General features: G+C 40.6%; 2 protein-coding genes across 24 annotated transcripts in view; one reads left to right on the plus strand and one right to left on the minus strand.

Moving 5' to 3' along the window:
- Positions 1–17,758, plus strand: part of LOC141762077 (uncharacterized) — a 296,685-nt gene that overhangs the window by 75,096 nt on the left and 203,831 nt on the right. The gene's annotated exons all lie outside the window — the stretch shown is intronic.
- sox5 (SRY-box transcription factor 5) overlaps positions 7,044–17,758 on the minus strand; it is a 244,146-nt gene continuing 233,431 nt past the window's right edge. For 20 of the 22 annotated variants that reach the window (XM_074625940.1, XM_074625939.1, XM_074625941.1 and 17 more), the window contains 4 exons: positions 14,328–14,430; positions 13,176–13,352; positions 11,967–12,183; positions 7,044–10,299 (listed from right to left, as the gene is read on the minus strand). In XM_074625940.1, coding sequence (XP_074482041.1) covers positions 10,005–10,299; positions 11,967–12,183; positions 13,176–13,352; positions 14,328–14,430 — 792 coding nt within the window. In that variant the 3' untranslated portion in view covers positions 7,044–10,004. The remainder of the gene's footprint in view (positions 10,300–11,966; positions 12,184–13,175; positions 13,353–14,327; positions 14,431–17,758) is intronic. The other 2 variants (XM_074625942.1, XM_074625927.1) reach the window with 2 other exon arrangements.

Here is a 17,758-nt window from a genome sequence, read left to right on the forward strand (position 1 = left end):
AAAGGTGAAGAAAAGGGACAAAAGAGAGTCAAGAATGAGACCAAACAGGACAGGAAAGCTTATGAATGAGAGAATAAAGTGGGCACGTGTCATTGAAAAAAGAGACAAAAACAAACAATCACGGCCCGAACACGCCGACACACGAAGGGAAATAAACAAATCCATACATTTTGACGGAGACAGACAGACAGAGAGGGGTGAAAGTAGGCCAGCTGCTGCCGCTGATGACGCCGGTGAGTGTTTTCATGTGAGAGTGGCGGCTGAGCAGAGGGGCGACGTGTCAGGGGAGTCGAGCCAGTTTCCCAGTCTTGATTGGGGATCAGCCCGCGGGCCTCGCTGTTCCGCCGCGCGCCACGCCTGTCCCTCACACGCCGCCGCTCTCAGATCTGTCACATTAGGGCCGTCGCTCAAACACTGACGGCGCTTTGTGATTGTTTTCCTCGTGTCACGCTGATTACTTTGCTCATTGGAACCTGACTGAAGGAAGTGCATGAAGTTGCGCCGAGGAAAGCAAATGAGGCTAATATCTGCGTGGTCATTGGTTTGTCGCGAAAAACCCTCCCCAATCGTCTCGAGGCTCTTGCTTCGTGTAGAGTCAACCCTTCTCCCCCTCCAGAAACAACAGATGCCAGATACAACCGATTAATCTGCCATGTTTGTATTTAAGACACAAGGACTGAGCAGCGCTGTCATGTGATGATGTGATATGTGCGACATGTGAACTGTCACACATTAATCCTACGTGTAAAAAGTACTCACACTTAAAATAACGGGAAATAAAGTAACTGGGTGGCCATCTGCCAGAAATGATAAAGAAAAAATATATATTTAATAAACCATATGCTTGCATATCTCTATTTTATTTTGCATCTCAGCATCGTGTTGCTTTATTTTTATGGTTTGAGTGCAGGCACTTTCTGATATGGGATTATTTTATGGACTCTTAATGCGTCAGCCACCTAATATTAATGGCCAGGCACAGAGATCCTCTTCTCACTTTTTTTTTTGTAGCATCATTGAGAAACGGGGACGACTGATGAAATATTTGAAAAATTTCGCAGCTTAAGTACTTTGCTGAAATCATTTTTATGAGACTTTTACGATCGCGTTTTTCTGTTTTAATGATGCTGCAGTTTGTGTATACATTAGGCGGGGGGGGGATTAGCTGCGCTGCCAGAAACAGAAGATGAAGGAATAAGAAACTGCTACCTGATTTGTGAGAATATGGGTGTTTTTTGCAGGGCCGGCTCGAACCCTTTTGGTGCCCGAGGTGAGATTCAGATTCGGAGGCCCCCTAACCCTAGCCCCGCAAACTGCAACACACATCAGACATCACAATAGATTTAAGACATAAATTTACGATTTTTATCTTCATAAATAACTATTTATTATAATATAACTTAACAATTGGTCACTCATATTGTATGCTTATAAAGTGTTTCACTACAATTTACAGTTATATTAACAAATAAGTGCGGCAGTATTTCTCTCTTTATCTATTTATTTGTGCATTTGTTGCCTAAATGCAGAAAATGACTAAAGGCACCCACTGGCATTATTTTTTAAGTATTATTATTTTTATTATTTATTTATTTATTTATATTGTTTTTTTAAGTTTTATTATTATTATTTTTTTTATTTATATTGTTTTTTTTTTTTAAGTTTTATTATTATTATTTATTTATTTATATTGGTTTTTTTAGGGGGCAACCAGCGCCCCCCTGAAGGTGGCGCCCTAGGCAACCACCTATATGGCCTATTCCTTAAACCAGCCCTAGTTTTTTGGGCTTGAATTGATCCTTTTGTGAGCTTTTTTTTGCTTTTTCTATTTGCTCCTCTACTCAACTCAACAATTATGTATTTTCAAAATAGAGAACCTAGATTTTTTATTTATTTTATTTTATTTTTTTAAATAAAACCGTATTGAAACTGTGTTCTCTTTTGATTTTTGCACATCACAACCTGATTATTGATTAATGGCAGTTTAACAGTCCTGTTTAAACTGCATTGTCTCATGTATTATGTCTGCAGCTTTATGTAATTATATTAATTCATTCACAAAGCATCAATAAAAAAAATTAAAACATGTCGCAACACAGTTAATTCTAATATCATATTGCTTTCTTTTTAATTCCTCTCTGCGGCTCCACAATATGCTGTATATATATATGTGTGTGTTTAGTCCTTCCTCCTGCATTGTGAGATGTGTGCTCCCACAGTATAAATGCAGTTATATATATATAATATCTAGCAGGCCTGTTGGCCCTGGCTGCTCTGCTGCACTCAGCTCTCTAGCTGCTCTTGTCTCTGTATAATCCCCCCTCCTCATGAATACATTAACGCCGGAGCCTTAAACTCAGCTTAGCTGGCGGCTCAGCGTCACAGCACATCCTATTACCGACTTTAAATCATTAATGTGACATCGTTTTCACTCAATTTCCAAACACCCACGGTCGAAAACTGCATATTTCACTGAGCCGGTGCAGAGAGAGAGAGAGAGAGAGAGAGAGAGAGAGAGAGAGAGATAGAGAGAGAGAGAGAGAGAGAGAGAGAAGGCCGCGCTCAAAGTCACACAGTTGACTCGACGCATGCGCGGCGAGGAACAAACATATAAGTGCACATGATTCACAAGTTTTTCACTGAGCTCACACGCAAGAAAAAGTTGGAGCAAATGAAATCATATTGAGAATATCCACATGTGGCATTCAAATGTAATTGTAATATGGTGCCTTTAAATGGCGAACGCGCTTGTGCTCGCTCTACATAGACATGAACAAGCATCGCTCAAAACAGTGAGGCGACACACGTCAGCTAAAACTACAATATCACTCTCTATTTCAGCTGCATGGCAGTAATGTTAGCTGACCAGACGGAGGTCTCTCCATGAATCACTGCTGATCCTAGTGTTGGCTTTTCCTGCTTCAGCCTCCCGACCGCTGCCGGAGGGAACAGGGGAGACACCGGAGTTTTGGTCGGAGACGATAACGTTTCTCGCTGCGGAGCCCCGTCACTTCACAAGACACGGGAAACCTCTGTTGGTCTGGAGGAGCTGCAGCAGTTATTTCTGCACAAACGTCCACTGTGCATTCACTAGATATTCTCAGAGCTAAACTAACTCTTCTGCAGTGTGGAGTGTGCGCGCATGCACGTGTAGAGGTGGAGCGAGAGAGCGAGAACGAGTTTGGTTTGAGTGAAGGCAAGCAGGCAGAAGAGCAGAGGAGCAGAGTACAGCAGAGACTCTGGTCCTGGAGACCAAAGCTACGGTCTCCCCCGCGTCCTCCGACTGCGACCAACACTGTTTAACAGACGGGCTTCACTAGATATAACTTTGTGGTTTTGGTGCTTCCGTGTAGTTTGTGTTGGAGTCTGAGTTTGAACAGCGTAGCCACACGTGAGTGCGCAAGAGACACCGACCCGGATTTATTTATACGTGTAAGAAGTTACAAACAGCTCCTTTAAGGGATATTAACATTTTAACCCAATGGAAAAATCCCATTGACTTTTTGTTTGAGGGAACCCAGGGCGAATCTCACTTTGTGGTTGGCCTACAAAAATGCATCATCCCTGGAGCTCTCTATTTATTGTAATTTTAGTCGTGTTTTTCTTCACTTGTTAGCCTCTGTAGCTTCTGGACACCGACCACTTGAACACCTCGTGTACACAACTTCCCATGTTGTAAACACGACGAAGGCAGCGATAGTTTTTCACTCCTTTTGTCTCAACTATTGTGATGAAATAGTTTTGTGTGGACTATTGTAGTTTTAAGCTGAGCTAACTCCTACAGCAGGCTTCACCTTAAGGGTGCGTGATTTAATCTGTGAGTCTCGCCACTATTTGCTTCCTCCAGCATCTCGTGCTGCTACTGCTGACAATAAAGGAAAAAAAAAAAATCCCCCCTTTCTTGCTCTTCAACTATTCACACATAAACCTTCTTTTCTCAGGTTTTTACCTCCAGGCCATCTCTGAAAAATTCACAACGCCCAGAGAAGTCCTTCACTTACTGTAGGAGTTGTGGATCTGCCCCCATCCTGCCTCTTTATTGCATCAAAGGGGCTTTTTCTCTATGTGTGCGTGTGTGTGTGTGTGTGTGTGGAGCTATGGTAATTAGCAAAGCACGTAAAAATCATCTCCTCTGAGTGCATTTAACTGTTTTTATGCTCACAGAGTTGTGGGGGTTGATTGTTGAACATATGGACCCAGATGGGGACAGGGTTTTAATGGGCGCACTGAGTGGGGTTTTGTGTTTTTAACCCTTTAAAAAAGTCCTCAACATCCTTTAGAGAGCATCAATTAAAGATTTGCTTTTAAACTGCTGCAGTACAGTACATAATCTTCTTTTTTTGTTTGTGAGTAGCACATGTGAACACATTTCATCACTCACCCCCTCTCTCCTCTTCTCTCCTCTCCTCTCTTCCTCATGTGTCCCTTGTTGAGCTTAATTAGGTTATCAGGTGTCTAACAGGCCGTGATTCGGCTCCACGCCTCCCAGCTGGCCCTCTGATTGGAGGGGCAAGGGAAGGTGGACTTCAGCATAATTAACACGTTGTTATGGAGATGATTGAATTGTTCTCGGCGACACGCAGGCAGTCAGTGCCACATTGTGTCACAGAGTGGAGGGAATTTATGGAAGACTTTTAGAGACAAAAATAAAACACAAGTGGGAAAACAAAATTTGATTTAATAAATTTATGAATTTGATAAAATTGACTTTTAATCAATTAGTTGTCAAGTATTAAATTAAACGACAACTATTTTGATTAATCGGTTTGAGTAATTCGGTTTGGAGGACAGAGGGATGTATGGAAGACTTTTAGAGCCATAAATAAAACAGATGTGGAAAACATCAAAATCTGATTTAAACACTTGAAAAGTGTCTTGAGATAACATTTGTTATGATTTGAGTAAAATTGACATTGCAACAATTAATAGATTACTTTTAAACTATTAAAGGTCCCATATCGTGCTCATTTTCAGGTTCATACTTGTATTTTGTGTTTCTACTAGAACATGTTTACATGCTGTAATGTTAAAAAAAAACTTTATTTTACTCATATTGTCTGCCTGAATATACCTGTATTCACCCTCTGTCTGAAACACTCCGTTTTAGCGCATTTCAACGGAATTGCAATGGACTTGCAATGGAATTGCAATGGAATTGTGTTGCTAGGCAACAGTTTGGGTCCATGTTTACTTCCTGTCAGCTGATGTTATTTACAAACACTGCAACAGAAATGAACTGGGACACATTTAGAATGTTTATGTTTAAAACCGTGTAATGGTCTAAATATTGTATATTTGTGACATCACAAAGGGACAGAAATCCTGACGGCTTGTTTCAAACGCACAATTTCTGAATACAGGCTGTGTGTTTTTCTCCGTATATTGAGTGTTTTGATAGTTTAACAGTATTTATATCGCACTTAAATCTGCTTTATAATATAAAAGACCTGAAAATCTCACTTTTTACAATATGGGGCCTTTAATAAATTGATACATTTGATAAAATTGACTTTAGAACTGAAACAATTAACCAATTAGTTGTCAACTATTAAATTAATCGACAACTATTTTGATTATCGATTAATCAGTTTGAGTAATTTGGTATGGAAGACTTTTAGAGCCATAAATAAAACACAGGTTGAAAACATCAAAATTTGATTTAAAGGTCCCATATCGTGCTCATTTTCAGGTTCATACTTGTATTTTATGTTTCTAAGAACATGTTTACATGCTGTAATGTTAAAAAAAAACACTTTATTTTCCTCGTACTGTCTGCCTGAATATACCTGTATTTACCCGCTGTCTGAAACATCACAAATCCTAACGGCTTGTTTCAAACGCACAGTTTCTGAATACGGGTTGCGTGTATTTCTCCGTATATTGAGCGTTTTGATAGTTTAACAGTATTTATATTGCACTTAAATCTGCTTTATAATATAAAAGACATGAAAATCTCCCTTTTTACAATATGGGACCTTTACACACCTGAAAAGTGTCTTGAGATAACATTTGTTATGATTTGAGTAAAATGGACTTTAGTACTGCAACAATTAATTGATTACTATTAAACTAAAAAATATTAAATTAATCGTCTATTATAGTCATAATGGATTTTTAGGAAAAAAACATTAAAATTTCTCTGATTCCAGCTTCTGAAATATGAATATTTTCTGGTTTCTTTACTCAGTAAACTGAATATCTTTGAGTTGTGGACAAAACAAGACATATGAGGATGTAATTTTGGGCTTTAGGGAAACACTGGTCAACATTTTTCACCATTTTCTGACATTTTATAGACCAAACAACTAATCATTAATTGAGAAAACGATCAAATTGAGGGCTCACATTGTGTCACTGAGTGGACAATGTATGGAAGACTTTTAGAGCCAAAAATAAAACACAGGTGGAAAACATCAACATTTTATTTAAACACCTGAAAAGTGTCTTTAGACAACTTTTGTTATGATTTAAGTAAAATTCACTGCAACAATTAATCAATTAGTTGTCAACCATTAAATTAATCATCAACTATATTGATAATTGATTAATCGGTTTGAGTAATTTTTTAAGAGAAAAAAAGAGGAAAAATTCTCTGATTCCAGCTTCTTAAATGTGAATATTTTCTGATTTATTTCGTCCTCTGTGACAGTAAACTTGTTGTGGACAAAACAAGACATTTGAAGACGCCATCTCGGTATCACTGGTCGTCATTTTACACCGTTTTCTGACCTTTTATAGACCAAACAACTAATCATTTAATCGGGAAAATAATCTACAGAATAGTCGACAATGGAAATAATTGTTGGTTGCATTCCTAATTGGCTCGATTGTCTTTCAAAAATTGTTTTGTGCATATCCACTCTTTTATTTGTCTTCTTGGTTTTCTTAATAACACATAAACAAGCGTGGAGATGCATTCATTGTCCTCTCTGTTCTGCAAAAGGAGGTCATGGCAGTGTATGTTTCTGTGAATATGTTGGAGCTGTAAAACCCATTGTGTGAATGTATGTGTGGAAGAAAGAAGTGACCAGGACCAGCACAAGTTTTACCGAACACATTGCTGTCTTTATTAGAGCCTTGTCTGGCAGTAATACTGAAAAAAAAGTGAACTTAGAACAGATGGTGGTGGCAGCCCACGGCTTTTTTTTTCCTTTCCTGTTTTTCTTTATTTCTTTGATATTTTTCTTCATTTTTTTTTTGTTTGTGAGAGTACTGCGACTCCTGCTTTTCTGTGGCATGGATAACATCAATAAAAGAGACAGTAGGGAGAGAAAAAAAAAAGAAATATACAACTTATATTACACTGTGTTATGAACAAAATATAAATCTATAACTCTATGTTATATTTACATAATTATCTTTCTTGATTTTTCAAGTTGAGATGGTAAGATATTTTTTTTTTTTTACTTGTAATAATTCTTACTTTGTTTTGAGCTCCACTCATGACTTTGATTGTCTTAAATAATATCATTTTCATTGTCTTGATATGGGGTCAGACATTGCCAGCAGGGATGATTGACGTCTTAATGCCCCACCCACCCCTGATACCCTTAAAAATGGATTGATCCACTTAGTCCCCCTCTCTCCAGCATCGGGTCGAACCACGCCGTGATAACGGGGGGTGACTATACAGCGAAATTAAGACCCAGAGGCTCATTATGTGGCGAACATCTACAGCGAGAATGATTGTGGGGGGATCACTATGTGACAGCACACCTGAAGATAAGTCATGGCTCCTGTAGCGTCTCGTGGAGCTCAAACAAAGCAAAGGGCTCCTGATGAGAGGTGACTTTAAAGATACTGTAGATGCGCCTGAACGTCTCACACACACACATACACACACAGTGGAACACCCTGGTGGATCACGGTAAACACTGCTTTCCTATGATTTTTAAAAAAAACACCAAACAAAATATATGTACAGGATTTTAAATTTCATAAAACAGAAAAAAAAAAAAAAGGACAGCATAGGATTCGTTTGGTTGTCACGATAATCTCTTCATTTGAAATGTGTGTTAGTGATTGTGCATGTGTGTGTGTGTGTGTGCGGAGCCGAGCCAGAGGTGATGTTCCACTGTGTCTCGTTGTGTGTCGTTCAGAGCTGGTAAACGGGGACGGGACTCTTTGTTCACAGGAAACAGTTTCCAAAAAAAATGATTTCCCTTAAAGAAAAAAAAAAAAAAAAAGGCAAAATAAAAGAGAGGAAACTTCACATTATACATTATAATAACCATTACAAATAAAATTATAATAACAATAAAAAAAAAATATTTTCTCAGAGTCTGAGTGCTTTTTAGAAACGGGTTTGGACATTAAAAGGTTACGTCTTCAGCTCGGAGGAGGGCCGGCGTCGAGTCGCGTCAGTCCAGCTCGCTGTCCTGACTCCGCCCAGCTCGCTGTCCTGACTCCGCCCACCCGTCCGCAGGATTAATACAAAACGAAAAAAAAAAGAGAAAGGGAACAAAAAAAGAAAAAACAAAGCAAGGTAAAATGACAACTTTTTGTTTAGATCTAAAATACCTACCAGCTAAATAGAATAATGTTTCATCGACTGTCATAGTTTCATATGGTCATTTAAAAACCCGATAAAGAGGAGAAAAATAAATTATACTGTACATAACTTACTAAACTTAGGAAACGCTGACCATCCTTATAATTATTGTTAATAATATTATTAGACTAGAGGCAGTTTGAAGAGAAAATAATAAAATACAGTATTCAAATACAAACAGAAACACTGACTGGCTGCTTCAGCTCAGCTCCGCCCGCTGGGGGCAGCAGGACGATGGTGATTGGAGGGAGCGGGAAAAAAAACACTGAGGGGACACAACAACAGTCGTGTGTGTGTGTGAGTGTATATATATATGTGTGTGTGTGGTACAGTAATTAACAGCAGCAGTGTAAGCCTGTCTTTCTGTATCCTGGACTGATATATGAGATTTTTACATACACACACATACTGATGTTTTGCCCCGGACGAGATCGAGATAGAGGGACGGAGCGAGAAGAAGGAAACTGGTGGATTGTCTCACAACACAGTGCTTTTCGTTTCTGCTCCGTGACGCCAGAAAGACTCCCCGTTCTCCCCCCCTGATAATCAAAGTGGGACAGTCCACGCTGTACCGGTCAGTCCTGGCTGGACCGTCCCATCATCGGAGTCAAAAATACAGAGGAGAAAAAAAAGGGAGTAGAGTGGGAAACCGCTGACAGCACACTGCGAGGTCGAAGATATGTTTCTGTTAAAAATAAACACGTCTGATGTCTTTCAGGTGCTTAACAACGAAAAAAGGGTAAAAAGAAATGTCTCTTTTTTCTATTATTATTATTCAAACTTGTAGCACAAAAACAACAAATCACATTCACAAGCCACTTATTGGCACCGTGTACCTGAGTGAGAATATTATAGAACCAAAGAACAAAAAAAAAAAAAAAAGCTGTTCTTTTTTTTAAAAGTGTCTCTTGATAATAAACAGGTCCGCCATCTTAAAGTGTCGTCCGTTAAGCCTTTTGACAGGTCCGCCGATCCGTCTTTTTCATTTTTAAAACGTCTCCTTTTTCCTACAAACGGTTGCTTTTTATTTTGAGTGTGATTTTTTTTTTATCTCCTCACTCACTCACGCGGTATTAACACTCAAAATCTCGCAGTAGTACTTTATAATATTCCTCGGCAAGCTTCGGGAGGCTGGCTCGGTTCGTCTTCGTCCTCCCCAGACTCCAGTTTGTGTAACAGTCAGTGTGAGTGACAGGTCCTGTGCTTCAGTTGATTGATCAGATGCTGGTATCAGGACTCCAGTGGGATCTGGCTCTGTTAGAAGAGTCCATGTTAGTTAGGAGGAGGTGGGAGGTGGGGGGGTGGGGAGAGGAAAGGGGGGGGTGTTGTGAGGTCGGGACTCAAGGTGATTGGCAAAAAGAGAAAGTTTTCTTCCTGATTGGTGGGATTGTGTGGGATTAACCAGCTGTGATTGGCTTATAAAGTAGGCGGGCTGTATATATAACGCGCCGTCCTATTGGGTGATATGGTTCTCGTTGTCGCTGGTGTAATCTGCCTCCTCGTCCTCGTAGTCGAAGTCGTCGTACACGTCGCCGTTGCTGTCGTCCAGCCGCAGCTCCTCCTCCTTGATGATCCGCGGCTCGTCCCCCTTCAGGCCGGCCAGGTGGGGGTGGTGGTTGGCGTTGGGCTCGGGGCTGCTGGACATGCTTGAGTGCTCTGAGGGCATCTGGGGCGAGGGCATTCCCGCCATGGAGAGGGCACCTGGGTAAACCACGCCTGCGGAGGACAAGGGCAACTGGCCCTGCTGCCTGTAAACGCAAACGGGAGAGTTGTTTTAGCACGGGAGCTGTGGTCACAGTGTCAAACTAAATTAAAGAGGACCTACTATGCTTACTTTCAGGTGCACACTTGTATTGGGGTTTCTACTAGAACATGTTTACATGCTTTAATGTTCAGAAAACGCTTCATTTTTCTCATATCCACTGTGCTGCAGCACCTCTTTTCACTCTCTGTCTGAAATGTTTGAGCTCCGCCCCCCTCCCGAAAAGCCCAGTCTGCTCTGATTGGTCAACCGAATCAAACTCTTTGGACTCCGCTCCAGCTCTGCTCTACTGAGCTTTGTTTGAGAGCGTGCCAAACCAGCCGTTATGCAGATGTGTTACTTGGTGACATCACCACGTTACAGAAGAAAAAGGCTGGAATCCAAGCAAGGTGTTTCAGGCAGTTCAGTAACTCCCTTTGGTGTGGACTTTGTAACTTTGCAGACCTTTTAGATGCACAAAAAACTATACAACACACTAAAGGAAAAGGGGGAAAAAGCACAAAAGCATAGTAGGTCCTCTTTAAAACAGCTAATCAGGCTCTGTCCAAAGGTAACAAAATATGCTGTTTCTCCCTGTTTCCAGTCTTTATGCTAAGATAATCTAACCAGCTGCTGGCTGTAGCTTCATATGTACTGTGGAGAGTGGTCTCAATCCTAGCAAATAAATTTGCTTTTTTTTCTTTCCTAATCCCAGAATCATCATAAATTGGGAACAACTGTTTTTGACCTTTAATTTGTAAGACTGGCTTATTAAGAGCCAGAGTGACAACAATTTCTAACAATTAGAAAAACTTTAAACCTGAAGTTTGAAGAAAAAATAAAGGTAAACCAACCAACAAAAAAAAAGATTTGAAAAATGAGAATAATTAGAAAATATACGTCAAATACGTCAAATAATGCCTCTAATTTCTTTAACGCATTAACACAATCAATCTTTCAGAAGTTGTAGTAGGGTCAGTTTTAAAGCTAGAGTGAAGATACTGGCATCTTATGAAACCTCAGACCTCCAGATATGTGAATGTAAATGGTTTCTATGGGTACCCACGAGTCTCCCCTTTACAGACATGCCCACTTTATGATAATCACATGCAGTTTGGGGCAAGTCATAGTCAAGTCAGCACACTGACACACTGACAGCTGTTGTTGCTTGTTGGGCTGCAGTTTGCCATGTTATGATTTGAGCATATTTCTTTATGCTAAATGCAGTACCTGTGAGGGTTTCTGGACAATATCTGTCATTGTTTTGTGTTGTTAATTGATTTCCAATAATAAATATATACATATATTTGCATAAAGCAAACATAAATGCCCACTCTCATGTTGATAAGAGTATTAAATACTTGACAAACAGATAAACAGATAAAAAATGTACGATTAATTTGCGATTACATATTTGAATCGATTGAAAAAAAATATCAATAACTTCAAACCTGGTGGTTGGTGTTGATTTACTGAACTTTTACAGCTACAATATAAAAGCAAATATGCATTCATGCTCTGAGAGTAGTGGACCGATTTTCTTGAGGGCTTTCTAACAAAACTTTGAATTACTTAATATGTGCTAATCACAATATAAATATTAAATTCTACTGAGGTATAAAATCTATTTGCTATCTTACAGACAACAACAGTTCCCCTCAACAGTTCCCCTACCCCACACTGAAGTATTGCCTCATTTCCTGCCTGCGGGACCTCATGATGGCTTTGTACTCGCCGATGCGCAGCTTCTTGCCGTCCACCAGGCAGGTGCGTTTGGGCCGCGGCTTGTACTTGTAGTCGGGGTACTTCTCCAGGTGCTGCTTGCTGAGGCGAGCCTGCTCCTCGTAGTACGGCTGCTTCTCCAGGTTGGTCATGGCTTTCCAGCGTGAGCCTGGATGATGGGGGGACGCATTAATAACGATCAGTTTCGCTTATAAAGATAAAAAAATAACAGCAAAGCATTACACATCAAATCATTAAAGGGAAACTAAATTAGAGAAATCGGCTTGAAATTAAATTTAACGCTTTAAGATCGATTACATTGTGTGTGTGCGAGGAACAAACGCCGGCGTGACACTACATCACATGTGCATACCGACACGCTCGCACACACATAACGGTGGAAGTTTCACCCGGAAAAAGAAAAAGCAAAAGAGAGAGAGAGAGAGAGAGAGAGGGGGAAAAAAAAAAAGGTTAATGAGGAAGAGCGGTGAGGACGACAGGTACTTATCTAAACTAATGAGGACTTCACTTAACCTGCTGTCATCTCTCTCAGCTCACTTTCTGCTCACAGATTTGTAGCATCAGTCATGTGTGTGTGTGAGAGTGTGTGTGTGGGTGTAATCTCCAGCATGTCTTCCCCTGTGTGTTTCATATCTGGTCTGAATTTGCACTCGACTACTGTATGTTTAATGGGTAAAAGCTGTCAGTGCTTGGCTGTTCTCGCTCTCCGTCTTTCTCTCTCTGTTCTGCGATCTGTTAGCAATCGAGAGAGAGGGAGAGAGAGAGAGAGAGAGAGGGCTTATTAAAACCAGATTTCCCTGTGTTATAAAACGCTTAGGAGCTCTTTAAAATGTCAGGGCCGATCCCGGCGGTCCGGGGGAAATGTCAGGCGGCCTCGCGCTGCTTGTTTAATGCATAATGAATTATATCATCATTTGTCAGGAGCCGCGCTCTCCCCAGCCGTTCATTAACAGCCGCTTACACAATGCCGCCGCTTGTAATGAAATCACTGTGTGTGTTTGAGAAAGTGGGAGATAGAAGCCTGCGTCTTCCTTTCGCTTGGGTTGCGTAGAGGGGTTAGGTGACGAGGGGTGGTGGGGGGAGGGGGCAGCACCTGTCATTCAAAGCTGTGTGTGTGTGTGTGTGTGTGTGTGTGTTTACCGAGGATCTTGCTGATGTTGGAGTTGTGCATGTCGGGGAAGGCCTGCAGGATCTTTCTCCTCTCGTCCTTGGCCCACACCATGAAGGCGTTCATCGGCCGCTTGATGTGCGGCTCGGCGCTGCCGCCGCGACCCCGAGCCTCCCGGAATATTCTGGAGTCCGACACGCTGGGGGAGCCTGGAGGGGTGGAGAGGTGCCGGTGAAAGGGGGGTGGAGGAAGGCAGACAGAAGTTAAATATAGACATAAAGTAGGTGGTTTTAAAGCCAACAAGTGAAGCTACTGGTATCATATGAAACTAGAAAAACCTAAGAACTCCATTAGTACCAACCATGTCATACTAGCTTGTCACGAAGAAGGTGAAATAACACTCCAAAGTTATGCTAAACTTTGGCGAGGGAAAACTGTCATGGCCATTTTCAAAGGGGTCCCTTGACTTCTGACCTCAAGATATGTGAATGAAAATGTGTTCTCTGGGTACCCACGAGTCTCCCCTTTACAGACATGCTCACTTTATGATAATCACATGCAGTTTGGGGAAAGTCATAGCCAAGTCAGCACACTGACACACTGACAGCTGTTGTTGCCATGTTGATGATTTAAGCATATTGTTTTATGCTAAATGCAGTACCTGTGAGGGTTTCTGGACAATATTTGTCATTGTTTTGTGTTAATTGATTTCCAATAATAAATATATATATACATTTGCATAAAGCAAGCATTTTTGCCCACTCCCATGTTGATAAGAGTATTAAATACTTTACAAATCTCCCTATAAGGTACATTTTGAACAGATAAAAATGGTGCGATATATTTTATGATTAATCGCAATTACAAATTTTAATCAATTGACAGCCACAATAGAAACTCAATTAATTATATGAAAAATACACAAAGCTGCCTATTTTTCTTAGCTCATGAAAAGGTGAAGTTTTGGAGACACACAGAGCAGCGACATGCAGGATATTATTACATAACCTCATAACATCATATTATATTAAACTAGAGACATGTATCAAAATGAAACACCTCAAAGTAAAAAGAATCACATTTTCCAATCCTTCTTTATAGCAAAAAAAATCCCACACTTTTTGTCACCTAAATGACTGCATGCATATGTGTGTGTGTGTGTGTGTGTGTGTGTGTGTCCCTACCGTCAGAGTCTCCGCTCATGGTGAAGTCCAGCATGGCGTGGCTGAACTTGTCCTCTGCCTGCTGCTTCAGCTGTTGACTCAGACTCTCCAAGGCAGCCTTGTCCTAAACAACACAAACAGTTCACAGTTGCGGTCGGTCGGCGGGTGAGTCAATGAGTGTGAATGTATGAATGGGTGAAACCACGGACCTGCGGTGACGCTGAGGAAATCTCTTTAATTTGCTTTTAAACATTTAAAAGATGATTTTTATATAATTTTTTTTCATGATATTTTTGGCTCCCTTCAAGTGTTTTATTTATTTATTTATTTATTTTTTATCTCCGATATAATTTATTTTTGGCTCCATTCAAGTTTTTTTTTGTTGTTTTTTTTCTCTGATATAATTTATTACATAGTTATAGCTGAAAAGGGCAATCGTCACAAATCTCTGTTTTGGATAACCACAAATCAAATCAGATGTCCGTCGGCCAAAAGCCAGTTTGTCCACAACAAAGATATATAAACTCTCTGATCTGATATAAATCAGTTCAGTAATAATAATTATTTGTTTTTATCAGCGGATCCAAACCCAGAGAAACCAGACGAATGGCAGCAGCGGTTTCAGACAGTTTGTGTTTTGGCTCATTTCCGTGTAAATTTGCGGAAATGTTAATGTCAACAGCAAATTGTTAGAGTGCCGTACGCCTGCCCGCTTGAACACACATCTGTGCGTCTGTTTGCATGTGCAAGAATGTTGATTACATTTAGTCCTATTTGGATGTTTACTGTTGTGTGTACTGTATATTATATGGGTGTGTGTGTGTGTTTGGACTCCTGGCAGCCACCTGCGAGAGTGGAGTGCGGCGGCTTGCCTCTCTCTCGCAGAGGCCCCCCGAGGGTCGACGCATTAGAGGGAGAGAGAGAACGGGAGAGTGCAACGCGGACGAGAGCGAGGCCACGCCGCACGGCCCCCTGGGTATTTATTACAACCAATAAAAGGCTGATTTACTGAGCATTTACATGCTTAATGCAAGCAGCCGGCACACTCTGCGCTACGACCTGACTGTCGACGAACACACACACACACACACACACACACACACACACACACACACACACACACACACACACACACACACACACACACACACACACACACACACACACACACACACACACACACACACACACACACCGCAGTGCTCCAGCGCCAGCGTTTTACAGTTTAATTACACGATTAGGAGCGGTACCCAAAACACTGTCGTCTTCTAAAACAACCTTCCAAAAAGTGTCCCTCTCCATTTACATGTGACCCTGGCGAGCTGGCTGGCTGGATGGGAGGATGGGCGGAATGATAATGAAATGCATTTTCTCTGTTTTTAGTCCAGCAGAGTTTAATTGTTAGAGATAATTTCCCCCCCAGATTGGAATAAATACGGCTAAAAAGAGAGGCAGAGGCGCGCTGCGGAAATGTTATTTTTTTGTTTATTTGCAAGTCATTTAAAAAGTGTTTTATTTTGAATTTATTACGTTTTAATAGATGAACAATTATCTAGCAGATTTAGCCACTTTGTATGTAAATCAGATATATTTTAGGATTTTTCCTCATTTCACACAAACGATCAGCCGCATTTAAACCTCCAGCACTAAATGTGTCTCGCACTTTCTCGATGTTAAGCTCCAATGTGCCGTTACAAAGGGCTTTTTGCTGCGTGCGAGACAGAGACGGAGATGAACAGGGAGACAGAGTGGATGACAGCCTAGTCTGACATTAAGCCCCGGTACAGTACATGAGAAAAGTGGATTGAATGGCTGACACTGGAGCCAAGACACAAAGTAGCGACAAAACTAATCCTCTGAGTGTCTCAGGGATGACACCGTTGTATCCGAACGCCAAGAGCTCGCCGGCTGCACACACTCAGCGCAGCACAAAGCCAAAGGGCCGAGGGAGCGGGGAGTCGGCGCGGAGCGGAGCGGCGTGGCTTCGGAAGCTGAGAAAGAGTTGCGTTTTAATTCCCCAAAAAAATAATAAAAAATTCCTGATATTTAAATTAAAATGATCATATCAGTATTTAAAAAAATATTTAATATAAATTAAAGTAAAAAAAATATTTTCTTATTCTTGTAAAAATGTTATTAATATTCCTAAATAAGGATCATCATTTCCACCATTATAACTGGTGTGAGAGGATAATCACAATAAAAGGAAAACCTCACTTTTTAACCTCATTTCACTGAATTCTTATGTGATAACATACACCAATTTAACAAGAAGTGACACAAATTACATAATAAACTGATGGTCTAGTATTTTATTATCCCCTCCAGCGGAGTAAAACAGCTAAATACCCCCATTTAATGCAATAAATGTGTGGAACAAGCTGTAAAATATGCTCCTGAAAAACAGCTACATTTCCCCGACGTTCCCTCTCTACCCAGTGCTTTCCCTGATGTGAATCTAATTGGCTATTAGACTGAATCCTTAATACTGTATCTACAGTATATTACTATCTACACTCTGTCTAAATGTGTACAAAAAAACTGGGGTGACTAGATAAATCAGTGTGGGTTTGGACTGTTTGAAACACAGAGTAAAAAAAAAGAAAAAGAGAAAGAGACAGATAGAGCTGTTGAATGTCAGCGGTGCAGATGCTTCAAGCACACTGTTGCTCTGTGAGTATGTGTGTGTGTGTGCGTGCACCAGCTGACTCCCAATGTGTTTAACAAATAACCACAATTTAGCCACGCTGCCGAGGAGCCGGCGCCGTCACTTCACATTACCGTCTCCCCGACGCTCCGCTCTGCCACACACATTTACACACACACACGAGTAGCCCCGTAGTGCGCCTCACAGACACACTCATTACCTCCGAGACGCCTCTGGTTTTACCTTATCTGGCCCTGTTTAGCTTCGACACATTTCAGCGAGAGCATTGTGCGCCGATTTACCTCCTACATGGTGCAGTACGGGATGGCATATGGCAAGGCAAATTATTACACGCCGACAACGAGACGGTGCGGCTGGTGAGGACTTTTTTTTCTTCTTTGGAATCGGTTGTATTTTTTTTTTTTATTGAGATAATCCATATATTTTCCTTTTTGTTTTTGATGGTATTGATGAGTGGGAGTCATTTGTCATAAAAATCATAATATGTATTTTAACAGATGCAAGAAAGAAATAATAAATTCATTAATAAAGACTGTATTTCAGTATGTATTTCCATCGCAAAGGCTAGAACAAATATAAATAAAGACTAAAACAAGTGGTATTTAAGGTAAACTAATATGGACCTTTACATATAATGTAAATAATACAATAATAGTGTATCATAACACATTAGTTAAAGTGACAGATGACCTTTTGAACTACTGTTGTTTTGAACTTCTGTTGAACTTGTACAGCAATAACACACTTTGTGACCAAAATATAAAAATAGTGTTAAATACTATAA

The sequence above is a fragment of the Sebastes fasciatus genome, chromosome 23 (genome assembly GCF_043250625.1).
Source record: "Sebastes fasciatus isolate fSebFas1 chromosome 23, fSebFas1.pri, whole genome shotgun sequence".
Lineage (NCBI taxonomy): Eukaryota > Metazoa > Chordata > Actinopteri > Perciformes > Sebastidae > Sebastes > Sebastes fasciatus.